The 19531-nt window shown below is 41.1% G+C and overlaps 1 protein-coding gene across 1 annotated transcript in view; it reads left to right on the top strand.

Annotated features, from left to right (window-relative positions):
• TIPRL (TOR signaling pathway regulator) overlaps positions 1 to 17536 on the top strand; it is a 70427-nt gene extending 52891 nt beyond the window's left edge. Inside the window, exon 2 of the mRNA XM_069218531.1 lies at positions 15151 to 17536. Within this exon, the coding sequence (XP_069074632.1) occupies positions 15173 to 16003 (831 nt within the window). The 5' untranslated portion in view covers positions 15151 to 15172 and the 3' untranslated portion in view covers positions 16004 to 17536. The remainder of the gene's footprint in view (positions 1 to 15150) is intronic.
• The last annotated feature ends 1995 nt before the right edge of the window (positions 17537 to 19531 follow it).

Raw genomic sequence — 19531 nt, 5'->3', positions numbered from 1 at the left:
TGTCAAGTGCTGGGAGGAAAATACTTAACTTTGCATTTATTTTAATGTGTTTTTTAACTAATATTTTGCGATGTGTTGTATGCAAATTAATTATTGTATACAGTTTCATGTAAACTTTAAGCAATAAACTACTTCTACGACAGCAGTATGTCTCAGGTCTTGCAACAGACAACAAATGAGCTGTCTAGTACTGGCTGAGGATGTGCTGTGTTGCCTTCTAATTGGTTGGGAGGAACCAATTACAGCAGTGTCTGGCATAGTCTGTATGAGCTCCAACTCCTTTAAATTAATGACGGCAGCGCGGACGTGCTAGTAAGAGAAAGCTTATTTGTTGCATTTGCGCTAACGTGTTTTGCTTTTTAAATTGCCTAGACCCGTTTTTAGTAACTCATAACTTTGTTTTTAATGATTACCATGCATTATTAAGTCGTTCTTTAGTACGCTTGACGGGGGTATTGTGCTGACTGAGGACACGACATGTTGCTTTCTAATTGGTCAGGGGGAACCAATTACAGCGGTGTCGGGCGGAGTCTGTAAGAGCTTCTGTCCCTTTTAAAATCATGACAGCAGCGCGGACATGCCTAAGGCAAGCTGGTCTGCTGCCATCCACACCTGGAGCATGCCAACCTCCAGAAACACTGGCCTTTTTTCTTCAGCAGCACTTTGCTCACAAGGGTACTTGAGGGATGAACTCATGGGTATAAACAAGGTCGGAGAGAATATCTACTGTGTCACTTTTGAACCTCACCTGGAGTCAGATCTAGTAAGATGTCCTTCATGCAACTTCGCTCTTACTAACAATACCGGTCAAGGCAGACGGTTTGCGGCCCCGACCTAGCCTCATTAGCTGTTCCACATAAAGATTTATCTTGTGCCTTGTTTAATGCAAGGTCTGTAATTAAACATAAAGTTGAGTTAGCTGAATTTCTAGGCGCCCACAAGCCTGATATCTTATTTGTTACAGAAACCTGAGCAGACTTGGCTTCCAGTCCCAAATCGGTCCAGAATGCACTATCTCTAGATTAGATATGGTCGGCAGATGGGGTGGTGGGCTGACTATTGGTTTTTGCGACCATCTTTTGGTATCCTGTTGCTCGGTTTCAAGCAGCTTAGACTGTAAAACCCTTTTGTTCCAAATTGAACTCACCAAAAATTACAAATTTTAAGGGTTATTGCTATATCACCCTCCAGGTATCGGATCCTTTTTTTGTGCAAAACATGCCCACTACTTGAATCCAGTATCAATACTTCAGACTTTACTGTGCTGGGGGATTTTAATTTCCATCTAAAAAAGACGGAGGATAAAGATAGTGCCTTTTTATTTATTGACTCTGTTGCAAGCCTAGGATTATGTCAAATGGTAAACCTTCCAACTCATAGTGCAGGCCATACATTAGATGGCATTTTCACTAGCAACCCTTTTCTCCAAGTCACTGACGCCCTACCACTGGTTTGGTCATACCATAAAGCAGTCAAATTCACGTTCACTACTCCTTCCTTGCAATCCACAGGAGGCTTTACTGCCAGGGTCAGGAGGGGTCGGGCCTGGTGCAATATTAATGCAGTAGAATTTCAAGCTCTAGTGTCCAACACTAAACCTACCGGCAGGATAGATCTTAAGTTAGTGATACATAATTACTCATCATGGATTGTGGCAGCAATAGAGGTGCCTGTGCCCTAAAACAATTACACCAGTCAGAGAAAAAAAAAACACACCGGAACAATGGTTTACAGAAAGACTTAGAGCTCATAAACAGCTGTTGTGGTCTGTGGACTAGACGGGTCTATATGCAGTTGATCTCAGATTATAAAAGGTTAATGCTTGAGGAAAAAACACAGTATTTTTCCAGTAAGATTCTGCAATCTAAGAGTTCTGCCAGAGAATTATTAAAGACAGTAAAACATCTAGCCAACATACCCAATACTAGTAATAACAATGGTCGTAAAGATTTTTGTGATTATTTTTTTTTTTTCAGACAAAAGTAAAGGATGTTTTTAACTCCCTTGTTATCAGTAAGCAGAGTGTGCCAGAACAGCAGCTGGTAAAAGAAACACCTCTCAGTTCGGAGATTTTAAATACCTTCTCCCCACTTACGACAGAACAGATCCTTAGTCTACTCAGGTCCTCGAAGTCTAGCTCTCCCCTGAAGCCTTGCCCAACTAAATCGTACACCTTGACCCGGAAATTGTAAGTGTCCACCTAACAAGATAATTAATACTAGTTACTTTCTTATTGAATAGAAAATAGCTTAAATTCTTCTGCTTTTAAAGAAACCTAATCTTGATCCTCAAAAGCAGAGAGGTTATAGGCACATTTCACGCCTTCCATTTCTGTCAAAAATTCTGGAACAAAAACTTTTAACTCTGAACTGGCATCATTCATTGATGCAAATAAGCTTCTGAACCCGATACAATGCGGTTTTAGAGGGGCATGTAACACAGTTAGCGCTGATCGTTGAATGGTAAGATCTAAGTTCCATATCGGATGGAAACGGCAGGGCTGCGCTGATCCTACTTGTCCTCTCTGTGGCGTTAGACACGATCAATCATGACATCTTAATTGGCCAGCTTTTAGAGCTCTGCATAAAAGGTTCTACTCTCCAAATGCTGAAATCCTTTCTTTCGGAAAGGGATAAACATCAGGGCTCAAAGAAAAATCTACTTGACCACTCGCTATGGGCAGTTTTTTATTTATGAGGTCGAGCTATTTTTAGATTCCACTCGACCCTTCTGGTGAGTGGACAAAGGACAGGTGCTCTGTTCAGTCAGAAACTGAATTAGCAATTAAGATGTCTTTAAATCTATTCTTGTCACATTTGCTCTGTGCTCAGAGACATAGGTCAAAATCCAGTTTGTCTTCTTGCAGTGCAAATACTTTTCCTTGTGGCTGCAGAGTTCCAGGATTTTGTAAGGTGAACAGTCTGACCTATGTGAAATGAAAGGCTTTTGGTATGTGGTATTTCCAAACACACAACCTTAACATAACTAAGTCAACTTTACAAACATTTTAAAATATATTTCAGTAGCTGTGAATGACCATTTTTCTACTTCTGTGTGATGAAAAAAAATATTTTAATAGAATGGAAAAAAAGTCAGAACACTTTACTTGGTGATGTGCAAATGATAAATGTTTTCTGAAACCCAAATTTTCACAGATTATTGTTAATACACTATATAGTTTTATCAGTAAAGCTGCAAGTTAGTGGAGAGATTTTTGGACATTTGTTGGAAATGTGCTGCCTGTAAATGAAAGTGCATTACCACATCATGCTTTAGTAATATATTTATTAAAAGTGAGTGTTTAAACATAAACTAAGAAACACTCCTGCCCTGATGGCAAAGCTATTAGTAAACTAAGAGGCAAGTCCTGCATGGATCATGTGTATCCTATATGTGGGCGAGATTTATTATACATGGAGCAAACGTTTAGTGTATTTAACCAAACAAAAGAGGATTTTTTTTTTACAGCAGAAACGCTGAACTCACATATTTGAAGCTGCACTCATATGTGAGAACGAAGAAAAAGGCAACTGTAAAATACAATATTTGCCTAGGATCACACAATTTGAGACCCGTTTCCGGGTCAAGTACATTACAGTTAGGTCGAGTAGATTATTCAGTCTACTCGACCTACAGGTCTAGTAACATTTTTATGATTTTTAAAGGCCTGAACATGTACATGTAGAGATGGGGTGAATTCAAGTCCAAATTCTTCAGTTTGCCTTGTGGGGTGCCGCAAGGCTCCTTTTTGAGCCCCATGCTTTTCAATATGTACATCACCCCACCTGCAAAGCTCACCATATCTTTTGACTTTTCTGTTGTCTCTTACGCCGATGAAACGCAGCAACAGTGGTCTCGGTGTCTAGCAATCCTAAGGAAACAGGAGTCCTATTCAATAACTGTATGAGACAGATTGATAATTGGATGAAAATCAATTGTTTGAAGCTTAATTCTAGGAAAACAGAGGTCCACTTTTTGGGCAATATCATCTCCTTTTGGTCACCAGTTTGGTGGCCTCATGAACTGGGCTTATTGGCAAAATATGCTGACTTCGCTTAGAGTAGTCCTAGATTCTGCTGCAAGGCTTCTGATCAGTGTAAAAAGTTAATATATTACCCTACCCCTTGCATCAGTGAAGTGTCTATTAAATTACATACATTAATTGTGAGAACCGCTTGCCTCTTCTGGAAAGCCTTATTCTTCGGTACTCCTAGTTATCTCTATTAAAAGTCCATGTTTGGACTTTTTTGTACTGCATATTTAAAGCAGTGCACCATATGATATGCAGGTCTTTCTCAGGCAGTGCTCCCACATTTTGGAATGCTGTTCTGGTGCATATCTAAATGCCTCTACTTTGCCAGTTTTCAAGTAAATTCTAGAGAAAAAGTGAATTATGCAGTATCTTCACATGACTGAATTATTCCAGTTGTTCTCTTTTATGTAGTAGCCTTTGCTAGTTTGTTCTCCTGAACACATTTTACCTTTCATTATTTTTTTCTTGAGCGATGCTCATTTAAATGAAGTACATATGCAAATATAACCCTACCATAATGACTTACTGTCAGAAACCTCTCTTGCTTACCTTTCCGGTGCGCTCGGGTATGTATTGCTGACATCTTCTGGATTGGCTTTTTCATACCGTGGACAGCAGGTACTCTCTATGCTTGTACTTATTTAAATAACCTACTCTTACCTAGCAATTGTAGGGCAATTCACAAGTCTTGCTTTAATATCTTTCAATTTCTGCACTTATTCGTTGGCATACAGTGCACTATTACAAGTATTGCTCCCTGTTTGCCAGTTGTAATTGTTTCAGATCTGTGTTTTTTTTTTCTTTTTTCGTTTAACTCCTGTTATTTTAACACTTTGTACAGTGTTCTGGAATTGTTTTACTAAGTATTTCTTAGACTCTTACTTTTGCAAGCACTTTAGTACACAGCTCTGAATTTGTTTCCCTAAATCGCTTTTCTTACTTTTGCAGACACTTGTATAGCACACCAAATTGCTGCCTCTGCTTGTTGTTACAGTGCTTCATACAGTGCTATGAAAACCAAACCAGACGTAGAAAAAAAATTAGTTTGAAGCACTGTTTCGCATTTAGCATCAAACAAGAATCCCCCTGCCCCAAACTCTTAAGAAATGGCTTGCAGAGGTAACCCTGTCACAATCAAAAGAGAACATTTTCTTTTTAAGTTCAGGAAAGAAATCTTTGTTAATGGAAAAAATAAACCTAATATGCTTTTTTAAACTTGTGGTTGTCTAATGTTATTGGACAGTAGCTGATAGACCTGTTGTCATTTAACACTGATGTTCTGCGGCAGCAGCACTACTTCACGCCAATTGAAATAGCTAAGTATTCGTTTTTAGCACTTGACTTTTGGGATCACTCAGACGATTACTCATAGCTTACTCAGCGGAAATTGGGCCAAGAAGCTAAGAAAGTATTTATATTTTATTTAAATTGTCAGAACCCCTTTCAGAGGGCATCTGGGCAAGCAGGGTTTATTGGGCCCAACCATGAGTGGTGAGCCTTTTTACTCTGATGTCCCGTGGCCCGTCCTATGGATTCTGAGCATCTGGGCCAAGTACACCTTCAGCACTTGAACTGCTTGGACCACACTACTACTGTGAGCCCAGGCTCCTTTAAAGAAAAAGCCTTGAGCTAAAAATAGTAGCAGTAACAATAAATTATTGTACAGTCAAAGTATCACTTTCATGAAGAAAGACGTATTTTTGTTTTACTGGCAGTAACACAAAGATAAAGAAAACATTTACACACAACTCCACAGTCCCCCCTAAGATCAGGGTTCTAGTGTGTTGCAGGCAGTTCCCTGTGCCACACTCGATCTGAGCTACAGTAGTTGTTTACTATTTACTGTAGACAACATTCAGGGCATGCACCACTAGTAGTCTGAGTCTCGAGAGTCCACTTTGTTTCTATATTAGTCATTAGTCTTTCAGCGCTATCCAGCAAGCAAATTCCTTTCAGGCCTACTGACTCAAAATCAGTCTAACCTGCAGGATCGCAGTGACCTGAGCTACTAAGCACACTTTTCTGCAGGCACTGTAGTGGCAGCAGCTGTTTCAGGTGAGTTCACTGCATGTAGCCCAAGCAGGCTTCACCCAGCGGTCGGAGAGTTCCTCACACATGGTTGCGCCACTGCAGAGACCAGGGATTCTTTGCAGGGTAAGTCTCAGGTCTGTTCCATCGTTAGGGGCGAAGATCCTGGTGCAAATCATTAATCTTGGTGCAAATATGCAGTGGTCTTCACAACGACTTCACTTCTCCGGCGACTACTCCAACCAGGTCAAACCTCTTGCTAGTCCTAGGGCCACTTCTGGCATCTGGGTCGCCCTGGCTTAGTTGTTTAAGTGATCTGGCCAGATTGGATAGCGAAGCCCTTGGCAGCAGCCCCGCCTGCCATATAGCAGCTCACCTCCGCAAAAGGGCTACGACCCTCAAAGCATAGCAGTCTTCTGGTGGCATCAACTCTGTGCGTACAGGGTCGCCGGCTTTTCGTGCACCAGCGCAGCAGTGCACATTACTCACTTCATGGGAGCCCCCCCCTCTACCATATGAGGGTCACCAACTTCGTCCTGCACACATGCAGTGGCCTGATTACAACAGGAGCGACTCCAAAGCCCCAAAAAGCAGGCATTGGGAAAGTGTGAAGTTCACACCTGAATGTCAGCCACAATGATGTGTATCAGAAGATTAGCCAAGGCCTCATTCCTGCTCGTTATGATTCCCTTAGCAGCCCCATCTCCTTCCTGAGACGTGTCAAGGCCTCTTGCATGTGACCTCTCACTGAATCAGAGAGCACCCTTTGAAGTGTTCTCATGAAGTGCTCCTTTGGTGGCGATGTGATCATATTCTTGTGCATCAAGAGTGTCTCAAGTCAGCTGGAAACGAGCTTTGGGGGGAGGGGGAGGGGAGGAGGGGCTTTTAGTTAGCTTTTCATCACCCTGGGAAAAGGGCCGGAAGACTTTGTATACCACTAATGTATATGAAGCAGGGATTCTAGGCCATTTTACGTGCTCATATATTACTACATAGGATATTGCACTCTAAAGAGAACAATGCAAACACCTCATCAGTGATTTCAGATAACTTTTCACGGTGGAACTGCAGGGAAAACATTCTTGATTTGCCTTGACCATGCACAAGATGGGAAGATGATTTGTACTTTACAAAAGTGGAGCTTGAACTCGCAGCAGTTGACAAGAAAGAACCCACTCGTCACACCTACAACAAGGTGCAATAGAGCTGCTGTCTGAAATGCGTTATCTAGATGTGGCAGTAGGAATTGCTCGTTTTATAGCTGAGATCAGAGTTTAAAAGATGGGTTACAGTAGAGCGGGGTGGTTCATGGTGGGTCTGGTGGTTTTTACATCAGTTTTATATTGTACAAATATTTTTATTCTTTTAGAATGTTTTATGGATAGAGATCCTAATAAACTTGTTATCTACCTACCTACCTCCTACTTCAAGGAGTACAGATAACATTTTAAGGTAGAAATGCAGAGAAAACACATTTGCTTTGCTTTGACCATGCACAAGAAGTTTGGATGATTAGTACTTTAGAAAAGTGGAGCTCCAACTTGGACACCTGCTTTGTTTATATCTGTACGTGTTTCCTGTGGAGGTTTATTTTTTTGTGAGATGAGCATCGTGCCAGAATGATCCCATCCTGCTTATTTATCCAAGAAAATTGCACTGTTTTTAGCAAAATGTCTACCCAACTGTAGTACTTTCTTCTGGCTAATAAGTGCTGCCTTGTTGGGTAAATGTATAGTGCATCTCCTACACTACAGATCAGTAAAAGGTGATGGGATGTCTCCAGTGAGCTTGTGTTTCTGTTACTTTACCAATGTGATTGTTTCTCGAGCGTCTTCATCAGATAACTTACCAAGGTGGAACTTAAGGGAAAATTCACTTGCTTTGCCTTTGCCATTCATAAGACATAAGGATGATGGGGACCACAAGGAGAACCTCAAGGGAGAAGTTTTCACGCTCCTACTTGCTGGGAGGGAATTTAGTGTTTGCTTTTGCTTGGTGGGAGCTGTAACAGCTCCTGCCAAAGCAAACAGCTATCTCCCAAGAGTGGCACCTCTGGAGCTGGCTCTGGAGGGTTGCGGTCCCCAGGGCCATCATTGACTCCAGAAACGGGGCTGCACGTCCCTTCTTTCTTTTGCACGGGCCAGCCCCAGGGAGGTGGTGGTCACCGGGGCATATGAAAGCCCCAGGAAGGGGTCTGTGTCTCCTGCCACCTCCTTTTTATTTTTATTTTTATTTTTTATAATTTTTGTAATTAAAAAATAATAATAATAATAATAATATATACAAAAAGATCCGGGGAGTTGGTTGTCCCCAGGACCCGAGAAAGGGGGGGGGGGCGCATGTGCCTAAGTGGTTATATATGTGTATATGTATGTGCCCGGGGAGGTGGTGGTCCCGGGGCATAGGGAATTCCTTTATCATTCATGCCCCCTGAGGCTAAATTAAAATGGCACTTTTTTTTCCCCTGGATTCATGGATCTTCCACAGATTTTGCCGAACATTAATTTAAAAAAAAAAAACTTTTTGCTGTGCCGTAGGTATAGGGGAACTGCAGCACTAAAGCTAGGGGGGTCAGGGTATTCCTACCCTGCCCCCTTTTTCTTTTTCTTTGTTTCTTTAGGGGATAGGTTAAAGCAGAGTCTCTAAATCACTGCTAACACTTCATGGTTGAAGTGTTGGCAGCCAATCACATAACAGCACAGGAACCGTTGGATCCGTGGAGGATCCACATCTCTATATATCTATTTCTTTTTACTTCTGTATCTCTTAAACTACTGTACATATTTACATCAGATCACAAAAAGCACGCTCTGCGTACCAAGATCTAGTTTTCTGCCAAATTTTGTGTAATTCTGTTCTGCTGCTCGGGCTGCAGTAGTGTCTAAAGACCCTATGGTGAAAATGCAAGGGGAAAACGTGCTTTGGGACCCCCCTTTTTGTCCGCCCCCGCTTGATGAGTCCCCTTGAAACTTTCAAGACTTTTTTTGTGTGTATATCTACTGAACTTCAGCGTTTTAGTTAACTCAAGAAACAATTAATCTATATTTTTAGAGTGTGGCTTATCACCCTTGGGGTGTCCAGGCACTTGGTCCTGGGTTTGAGCTTCTTCCTGAAGTTCGTCAGTTGAGGAGATGTTCGGAGGGGAAGGGCTTTCCAGGACTTGGTGGCAATGTAGTAGGAGGCGCATCCTCTGCTGTGACTGCGACAGATCGCAGTGTTTGTACCATGGATGATGGCGGTCGAGCGAAGGCTTCTATGAGGCTGGTGAAAATATACGCAGTGGCTGAGGTATGCTGGTCCTTAGTTGTGGAGGGCTTTGTATGTGTATGTCAGGAGCTTGGATTGACATCTTTTCTTGACGGGAAGCCAGTGGAGGTTTCTTAGGTTATAGGTGTGGCTTCTTTTGGTTAGGTTGAGGATCAGTCTGACTGTACCCGTGAAGCTCAGATGTCCTGGCATTCTATGGCATGTACTTCCTAAGTGTTTGAGCAGCTTCACCTCAACCCAGTCTGTTACTTCTGTTTACAAGTGGTTTTTCAATTTTACGAGTTAAACATAAAAATAATTTTTCTTTTGAAACCCAGGGTAAGAATGTGTCATAACCCATGAGTACCGTCACAGGAAGTCCCAACGATACGAGTGGAAGGATAGGAGACTAACAGATATACAGAGTCTGGTTAGTGTAAAACGCTTTGTGTTCTGCGCATGACTATAGCCAACTTGTGGCAAGACTTGCTTTACAGAGGAGAGCGAGACTGAGAACCTATGGAAATCCAGAGTGGAATATTAATCGAGTAAAACTGAGGGGTATAGCGTGCCCAGTGAAGTACACTTTGTATACATTTACAGTGATACAGAACAGTCTAGCCTGTGAGTAAAACATTGGGTAAGGCTGGCAGCAAAAATATGATAAAGAAGACAGTCTGCCTCCCTCTCTCCACCAGAGATGGACTAGAAAGTACTGTGCTGAGCAAATGAGAATATCCTCTTTATCGGAGCACTGTCCACAGAACATGCCGCAAGAACTGATGAACAGCAGTCTGTCTTCAACAAACTGTGGTAGCGGTGATTGCATCTTGTCCAGTTTTGGTTGGTCAATCATGCTTCGTAATCATAAAGTCTAGTGATGCGTCCAGATAGAGAAACCTCTAAGCAGTAAAAGGAAAAAAGATTGTTGCAGTTTCCTGATCTTTAATATTTTTCAGCAAGAAATTTCACAGTACCCGTCCTCTGCAGTGCGTTAGAAGTAGCAGCTATTTTTGTGTAGGCATACCTTCTAGAGGCATCAGGAGCTGGGGCAGGGGAGGAGATTGGAGCAGTTGTCTCCGAGTATTTTATGGATGGTTTAAGGTCAGCTATGTTTTTATGTTGTCGTGCTAAGTCCATGTTAAAGGAGAAGCATTTCATAGCCTACATTGACTATCTCTGCTCTTTTCTTGGGAGCCATTACTTGTGCAGTGCTTTTTTGCTCTTTTAAATTATAAGCCTCGGAAAGCTGCTTCCTTCATTTTTTTTTTTTTTTTGTAATTTTTTAATTTTTTATTATGTGAAGCATGTCAGACCTTTTTTTGGAAGTGAAGAGGTGGGGCAATTGGGAGGGAGGCACAGCAACTATTGTGCCCCAGCTGTGGTGGTTGAGCTAGTTTGCTTCTAGTGTCCTGGGGTCTGTCCTGCTATCGCTGTGCGAACTGTGGCAAGTAGAACCCATTTCACATTTGACTCGGGGTGAGGAGGATCAGCAGTCACAGGCTTCTCAGGGAGGTAGGTGGCAGGGTGCAGGAACTCTGAACTCAACAGTCAAATATACACAATAACTGTCCTACCCGGAGCTTGTCTTTTTACAAAATAAAGTTTTTTTCATTTTACAAAAGTAGTAAATACTAAAAAATGTAATACAGAATACAGAGCAGTGTTTGTGGCTTCACCCACTAATTCCCCTCATGCAAATTCCACCACTCCTCCCTAAGTGACTTTTGATGAAATTGTCTCAACACACCCTTAGCAATTACGGCAAAGCATGAATCTACCTCATGTTTTTTTGTGTTTTTTTTGTTTTGTTTTTTTCAGTCCTCTATAAGTTAAGTGCACACACCGTTCATGTGTTTCAACAGTTTTTACCTCAGTGATGTAGTGGATAAGTTAGTTTCTTGTGATCATCCATTGGCCTTGCTGTCATCCTGCAGATAGAGAAGCTTGGTGATTGAAAGCTGTCTTAGGGGGTAATGAGGAGACTGTGCATAAGTGTGCCTAGGTACCCACCACCACCCGGGCTAAGCTCCTTGGGAGGTGGTGGCCCCGGCGCTTGTGTGGAGGTGCAGGCCTAGCTGATGCTGCAAATCCGACCAAGGAAAAGGAGCTAATCTTGACTGGTCTACTCAGATGGTGCTGAAGTAGGTACAGGCCCGACTGACATCAGCCTACACAGCAGTTAATGCCCCAGTTTGGTCATAGCAGTCAACACAACTGTTGCATTGTTGAATGGTTTGATGTAGTCAAATGCACCGTCAGAGTCACTACAGAAGTTGCAGCCACGCTAAGGCCTTCTTAGTCACAAAAGCTTGTAGCTGTTTCCACCAAGAGAGACCTTCTGAGAGACGAGGAGGACACTCTGCAGCACAGGTCACTCCTGGGTTTGCTCTCCTGCAGGCTGCTTTCTGAGTGTCCCTCAGTCCTGGGAACATGCTGAGATTCTCCTCTTGGACCGTGGTCCTTCTGCAGGGAAAGGCAGACTTCTTTCCTCTCTCAGCAGGCAGGCTTCTATGCACCAGGCAGACACCAGTGTTGGTCAAACAGTCCTTTGAGTACTCTGTGAAGCACTCCCTTCCCTGGTCATGAAGTCCTTGGTATTGGAACAAAGTGGGGTGGTTTGGTTCCTACTTTTATACACAATTTCTAGACAGATGATGTGGATCCACTGTCCCAAATGTCAGAACTAGTATGGGATGGTTCCCTTTTCCTTTGTCTTTCTTACGGTGCTCTCCAGACAGCCTTTGTGCAGAGTGAGGCTTCTTATAGCAGGTAGCAATGGGATCATCTGTAAATTGAAGCACCCACAACACTTGAACAATGAAATGTGCGTTTTTTTGCACCTAGCTGTCATCAGGTTTTCTGAAACAGTAATCTGGGATGAACAAAGAGTTGACTTAGAACTTTCCTCACCTAACACAACAAAAACTAGAGTTCCACCCTTTACCCCTACAAGCAATGGTCTGTGCTCAGAATGAACTAATCGGGATTCCCTTTCCAACACAAGTCTTAATGGAATTTCTTAAGGTAGCCTTGTCTCCATCCTGCTGACTTCAGTCTCTGGATCTCCACTCTCCAGGCACAGAAATGCTGGCAATACACTTCCACTGTCTGGGGGAACCGCCCTCATCCTCCATCTGTTTCCAAACTATTTGAGAGGCATTCAAAATGGACAGCACTGAATTCAGAACTAAGATTTACTCACAAGCCTACCTCTGCGCATTAGCTAATGCACTTGACACACACACACAGGATGCCAGTGGAAGATTCTGGGTAGTCACTTAACAGTAATACTTTACACAAGAGGGACCTGTAGGCTGCACTCTGACTCAGATAAAATGGCCTGGTCACACTAAAACCTTGGTATACTGTCGCCACTAATTCATGCACTATACCAAGGATAGGAACCGAAGTCCTCTGTCCTCTATGAGGGTAAACTTGGTGCACCCCACCAGGTCATATGACTAATAATGGACCTTGCGTAGTCTGGGACAGGCCTAGATTTCTCCGCACCCACGTAGGGTAAGATGACACTAGGGCTCAAATAAGCCAGGATACCAGCTACACAGGCATTCAGACTCTCTGGGTATGGTAATGTGAGACATTCTTGTCCAAAAAAAAGGAGAAAATTAAAAAGTGATTTGCAGCAATTGTGTCCTGTCTACTTTAATTCATTTTGATTTTCCATCGTGTTTTTTTTAAGCTATTACAGGTATCGAAATAGCTGTCTGCCAAAAAGATGCTGACCAAAGGCTGCATATCCCCCTCCACCAATGTGCTTCTCTCCTCACCTGTTCTCGTGTTGCTGTCTCTTGCCCTTGTGCTTCTCCCTCTGCACTCCATGTTGCTCTTTCACGCGTTCTCTCCCTCTTGTTGCTTCTCTTCTACCCATACCATTTTTTTTATAAATAAGTGTTTTCACTCTACATTTTAAAGCTATGCTTTATTGCTACTTTTGTTTTCTATGTATACAAATTTTCTTTTGGATGGTGAACGTAAATGCTTATCTTCAAAATGTGCACGTGATGTACAGCATGGCTAAAGCAACATTGGCAAAGCAACTAGGTCATATAAGAAGACCTATTGGCTTTGACAATGTTTATTCTTTAAGGGCAATACAGCAGTCTTATTTCAGGAATGAGAATCGGCAAAGCCAGAATGTCAGATTTTGCATACTAGACTTTTTTTCTTCTTTTTTTGGCTTTGTCATTGCTTGTTTTTATTTATGCTTTTTGCAAAATGTTTCTGTCTTGAAAAGTACACATATCAATAGTAATACCTGGTCCTGAAGGGAGGTGTTTTGTTTTTGAATGTTCTCCTTGTGAAAGAGCAAAATGAAGTATGTGGAAGAAAATCGTCAGTGACACAACAGACCAGTAGATGAAGAGGGCTGTCTCAAATCCCGAATAAGTAGGTTTGCTACACATAAAGTGTTGATAAATTCAAAAAGTTTAGCTAATGTTCTGCGCCCACTCCTGAAAAATATGTATCAACTTCGCGTGGAATGGAGAAAGCAGCTTGCCATTTGCAGCACATAAGAAGAGGCTGACCTACAAATGGTTGTGTTTGTTGTTGGTCCAGTTTGCTAATGTAGTTTGAATACTGCCAACTTCGTGTGCTCAGACTTCGTGGTCAAGAATTCATTTATCAGTTTTTGTTCTTGACTGTTAGCAACTCAGTTATTTATTTATTTTTTAATGGAATAAGCATTTTTGTTCACTGAATGAACGAAGTTTAAGAATTCTTAAAGATACGCCAAAGAATGGGACAGGCAAGATTGAGGTGATGCAAACAGCACTAAAAAACGAAGTGCTTATTTTTATATATTATTTGCTCTTTATGAACATGTTAGTTGTATATTTTAACAGGGGGATCATATTTATAGGCGATGTATTTTCATGGGGAAAAGGCCTGTGGGTAGCAACAGTAGTTTGTGCCAACGGCAGAGAACGGGAACAGGATCTCCAGTCGAAATGGGAGGAAATCCCCAAAATACATAGGTATTATATTTGAGTGTGCCTTCAAGATATAATGGTTCTTAAGTAGGGCAGTAAAACTGAGCGCTCTTGTACTTTAACACTGAAAGGAAAGTCTTACTGTACTACCCTCGGTACTTGTAGTAATCCCACCATGTTAAGTAGTAAATGAAGATGGAAATCTGAGAACGGAAGCGGTGGTTCTTGGTGTGGTAAAAGGTTGTTGCAGTGAGGTGGTGCTAACATATTGAGGCTGATGAAAACTAGTAACGCTGAGGTGAATAAAAGTGATGTGAACAATTTCTTTAACTGGGGCTTGGGAATTTTCACTAATAAAGTGCTTAGAACCAGATTTAGCAGAGGACTACTTCGGTGGAGTGTGTTATCTTCAAAGGTGATGTGCGTCGTGGTTTTAAGATATTAGTCCTTTGACCTCGGCTGCAGTGTCTCTTTTATGTTCACTAAAACTGTGTCACTTGAATAAAAAAAAAAAAAAAAAGATTGGCCAGATGAATATGTACTAAAGCAGCTGACATGCGCAGATGCAGTTAACGGGCGTAAGCACATTAAGGCAAGACCTATAGGCTTGCCAGTTGTGTTTCTGAGCTTAGGTGAAATATTCATAGTTTAAGGAAACGTTTAAAATTGATGCAAGGGTTTACATTTGTATAAATGAGTAAAGAATCGCATTACGATGTTATGTAATTTGTATAAAACATTTATTTTCTTCAAATGGAGTAAAGAAATCTATTTCTGCTTGAAACAAAATATTTTTGCGAGTATTCTTTACAGTACTGCATTGAAAAAAATCTATATGGAGCAATATACAAGAGAGGGTCTGCTCACTTTTATGTTTTCATTTTTCAGCGCTTTGATTTCAGTTAAAGACATGATGATCCATGGTTTTAAGAGCAGCAAGCAGGATTTCATCTTTGGACCGTGGAAAGTGACTGCAGCGAAGACACACATAATGAAATCGGCTGATGTTGAAAAGCTGGCTGATGAAATGCATATGCCCTGCCTTCCTGAGATGATGTTTGGGGACAACGTCCTTAGACTTAAGCACGAATGCGGTTTTGGAATTGAGTTCAATGCAATAGATGCGCTTAAATGTGTCAACAAGAATCAAGGTATGTTAAAAGTGGCTTGTGCCGAAGAATGGCAGGAAAGTAGGTCTGAATCTGAGCACTCCAAAGAAATTGTGAAACCCTACGACTGGACGTACACCACAGACTATAAAGGAACATTACTGGGGGATACAGTAACGTTCAATGTTATCCCTACAACAGAGCGCATTGATACCGAAAGATTAAAAGCTAGAGAGCAGATTATATTTTTTGAAGAAGTTCTTCTGTTTGAAGATGAGCTCCACGATCATGGAGTTTCTAGCCTCAGTGTGAAGATTCGTGTGATGCCCTCCAGCCTTTTCTTGCTTTTGAGATTCTTTCTCCGTGTTGATGGTGTGCTCATCAGGATGAATGACACACGTTTGTACTATGATAATGAAAAGAACTTCATGCTAAGGGAATTTACATCCAAAGAAAGCAAAATAAGCAGCTTGAGTAATGTGCCACCTCCATTGTTCACGGAGCCCAATGAGATTGCCCAGTTTTTACCCACAAGAGAGACTATTTGTGAAAAACTAGAATTCCCACAATTTGTAGATTCAAAACCAGATGCTTTGCAGGAAAGTTCGAGTACTGAACCACAGCAGTGCTGACTTTGTGATCTGTAAGGGCTTAAACCAGGGCCGCAGACCTTTCATTGTTGATTTCACAGATGTCTGTATTCCCCAATGCAAAGTGATTTTAAAGCTACTAGTAGGAAGATTTATTTAGTCTTTCTCCAGAAACTGTAAATATTTAGTGTGGGCGGTAATGGCTCTTAAGTGGAACTCTACCTGGTAAGCAGTATACAACATGAAATCATTTTTAAAAACACTTACTTGCATAACTTTTCTTCTCCCAAAAAGTGTAAACAATTTTCATTCAGTCTTGAGAATCCATCTCCCTTTTACGCATTGTTTTGTAGAAACAGAGTCTAAGCTCTGCCTAGAAGCACTGAAGAGAGGTACACTTTCCTGCTCCGCTTGGAACAAAGATTGTATTCTGTCATTCTGCTTTATGTGCCTTACATTGTTTTTGTTTTTTTTATAACCAATGTTCTGCTTGGGAGTCTGATAAGGCATTTTAAAGCAGTTTAGGTTTTTATCAGAGATGGTGAGATGTAAGTTGAGACATGCTACTAAAATGTCAAGTTACTGATAACAAAACAGTGACATGTCAAACCTTTGCACCTCTGAAGCAGGAATTGACAAGAAGACTTCATTTAACAAGAAGCACGGAGCCAGGTGTTTTTGATGCATGATATTCTGTGGTGCATAGTATCTGAACGCCTTAAGATTAATGCCTTCATTGAATTGCCTGGATGTATGCATTGTGGCACCGTACCAATCTCAATAAGTGCAGTGGAATCAGTACAAGACTTGTTTTCTTTCTTCTAATCCAACAGTATCTGATTGAAGTTGGTTATTTTCTTTCTTATGTGTTGTACATAAGATTCTGTAAATTATGTAGTGTCCATTTGCAGCTCTGCTGCCGCCAGTGCTCGGAGCAGATGAAATGAAAGATAATCTTATAGTGGCCTGCCAATACCTTACAATCCTACAGAAGGGCATTTCCATAAAACTTGGTGGTTGGATGACTGGCCAGAGAGTATCAAGATAGGTTTGCTGTCTCGCTTGCAGCTCAGTGGAGTAAATGATGTTTACTTTTTAATTCCTCAAACTTAAGTTTGGTGATACTTGTAATGAGTCCTTAATACTTCATGCCCAGCCATTATTTAGTACAGTGATTACGTGCTTATTTTAACTTCACAAAATGTTAGTGGTTTTACATGGTCTGTGTCCTAGCTCTTTAACAAGTTTCAGTTTGAGCATGAAGAGACTGTTATTTAATTTGGCTTTGTGTGCAATGCAAGCTTGTATCCTATAACAATTTGTTTGTAGGCGACCACAGGCTATTTGAATTCACAATTGCAGGTATGGTCAGATACGCAGATATAACCCATTCCAGTACATTAAAATCAACAAGTCAATAACCCTCAAAGTTGTTTTTAAGGATTATTATAGTTTGAGAGGCAGATCAGAATATATAATTTACTGTGGGCCTTACACTTTCGCAGCAGATCTTGTGGTCGGGAGCCACAAGAAAATGAAAATGTTGAAGAAATAAAAAGTTAATGAAGGCGTATATTTCCTGACCTTCCTTTAATTGATAGTACATTTTATTTTCCAGGTGGCGTTGCAAAGAAAGATGGCCTCTGATAACCTGCCTCTGCTGGATTTAGGCTGCAGGAGGTTTAAATAATCCAGTGAAGTGCAGGCTACTGCAAACAAGCTTTAATTACCCACACCTTCGGACCCCAGCCTTGGTTGTTTAAATACTTGTGTTGAGCGCATATATAGGCTGTAGAAGGTAAACCACTCTTGCTGCCCATGAATGTAGTTGGAGCTGGTCTACCTTTTACGAAGGTTTTGTGGAACCTTTAACTCCACGAAAGGCTGGATTGAGGGCCCTCAAATAAGGGTTGAGGAGGTGGGCCTAAGTTGGTACAAGCATCGTGCATCCAATTAATAACCCAAGTAATGGTCATTTGAATGCAAGACAGAATATACTTGTGAAATCATTTTCATTTTTTCTTATGATATACTTGCAGAAGTGCTTATATTAAGCAGAATTAACACAGTACTGTGTTCGTGTCCCCCTTCAGGCTTTGCAAACGTAACAAAAGTATTCAAATGTATTCTACACCACGGTAGAAGAGGTTCATTGGTATCAACCATTTTCAATAAGTATAATGTTGAATATAATTATTTCCAAGAATTCGTCATATCGAAAGAGTATTTTAAAATCACATAGTCATACAAAGCCTCCATACATTAAGTTCAGCACTAAGTAGTCCATACAAGTTCTGTAATAGCACATCGTATCCACAACAGACAGAAAAGAGTGCAATGGCAAGCAATATGAAGCCCAATTAGGCTTCTAACAAACTATGTATCAAATACATAATTCTGGCAATCATAAACGGGGTATCCTTAATCAAAAAGTACCAATTAGATTGGATGAGGAAGACGAGCGGCTGAGTTTTCTGAGGCAAAATAGGTTTTCTGCCATTATACCTCTTGATGAATGTATGACTACAAAGGATACCACCTCCGTCCAGACAATGATGCTCTAGTTCCCAAGTGGTGGGTAACCATGATTACTTGGGTTGCTAAAGTATGGTTTTCTTTCTGACAGCTCTGTATAGCATAAGAATCTCCCTTAGCCCTGATGAATGCCCCAGACCGATTTTGGCATGTAAGTGGGCAGAAGCATGTTGGCTTAGTACAGATGGGTGGGTCATTATACCTACCCCCCCTGTTTGTTTTTAGCTTTATCTAAGGTATCATTATTAAAGGTATTGCCCTGGATTTACCTTAGAGTATCTGGATCCCTTCATGTCTAGCTTTCTTTTATCATGCACTTCCTCTCAATGGAGTTGTCTGCCTTGGTAGTACCAACTTACCAGGGTGGGATGAGGTCGCCCATGATGAAGCATAACACAAATAGTGGTTGAGGCTTCCTCATTCAATCTAATAGGTGATCTGTGATTAAGGATACCCCTTTATCATTGCCAAGAGGGGCTGGCTTTGATAAATGATTTGTTAGGGGTCTAATTGGACTTTATTTTGTTTTCTGTTGCACTCTTTTGTGTCTGCTGTGGTTCTCTTGGAGGGTGCATGGTGGCGTACCTACTCCTCTCCTTTTGTGTTGCGTGCTGTAATAGCACATCACAACATTAAACAGTTAGTCAGATTACTACCAAAACATCTCAACAGTCTGGTTATTGCAAAAGAAAATTGAAATGTTTCACTACTGGGCCACGGATCTACTTTTACAACTACTAAGAGAAAATGCCAATAAGGTTCGCGCTGCCTAACATCTAAAAAAATCCTAAAATTGCAATCAACTTGCGACTTCTTGACCTTTTTAAATATTAAATCTACATACTTAATATTATCTATATAAGAGATGAAAATAAAATTTGGACAGAAGGTTTGTGTTTTTTTCCTTTTATACAGCTATGTTTTTCTGAATTGCACCAAAGAAATTCATTTCAAGTAAACTGCACATTGCATAAGTAACAACCCTGTTAATTTTCACAATTAACAAAAGAGGTTCTTCTGCATTCTGTTTAAAAG

This window comes from Pleurodeles waltl, chromosome 12, assembly GCF_031143425.1.
Source record: "Pleurodeles waltl isolate 20211129_DDA chromosome 12, aPleWal1.hap1.20221129, whole genome shotgun sequence".
Classification (NCBI taxonomy): domain Eukaryota; kingdom Metazoa; phylum Chordata; class Amphibia; order Caudata; family Salamandridae; genus Pleurodeles; species Pleurodeles waltl.
Note: the sequence above shows the minus strand (reverse complement) of the source record. Positions and strands in the feature narration are given on the sequence as shown.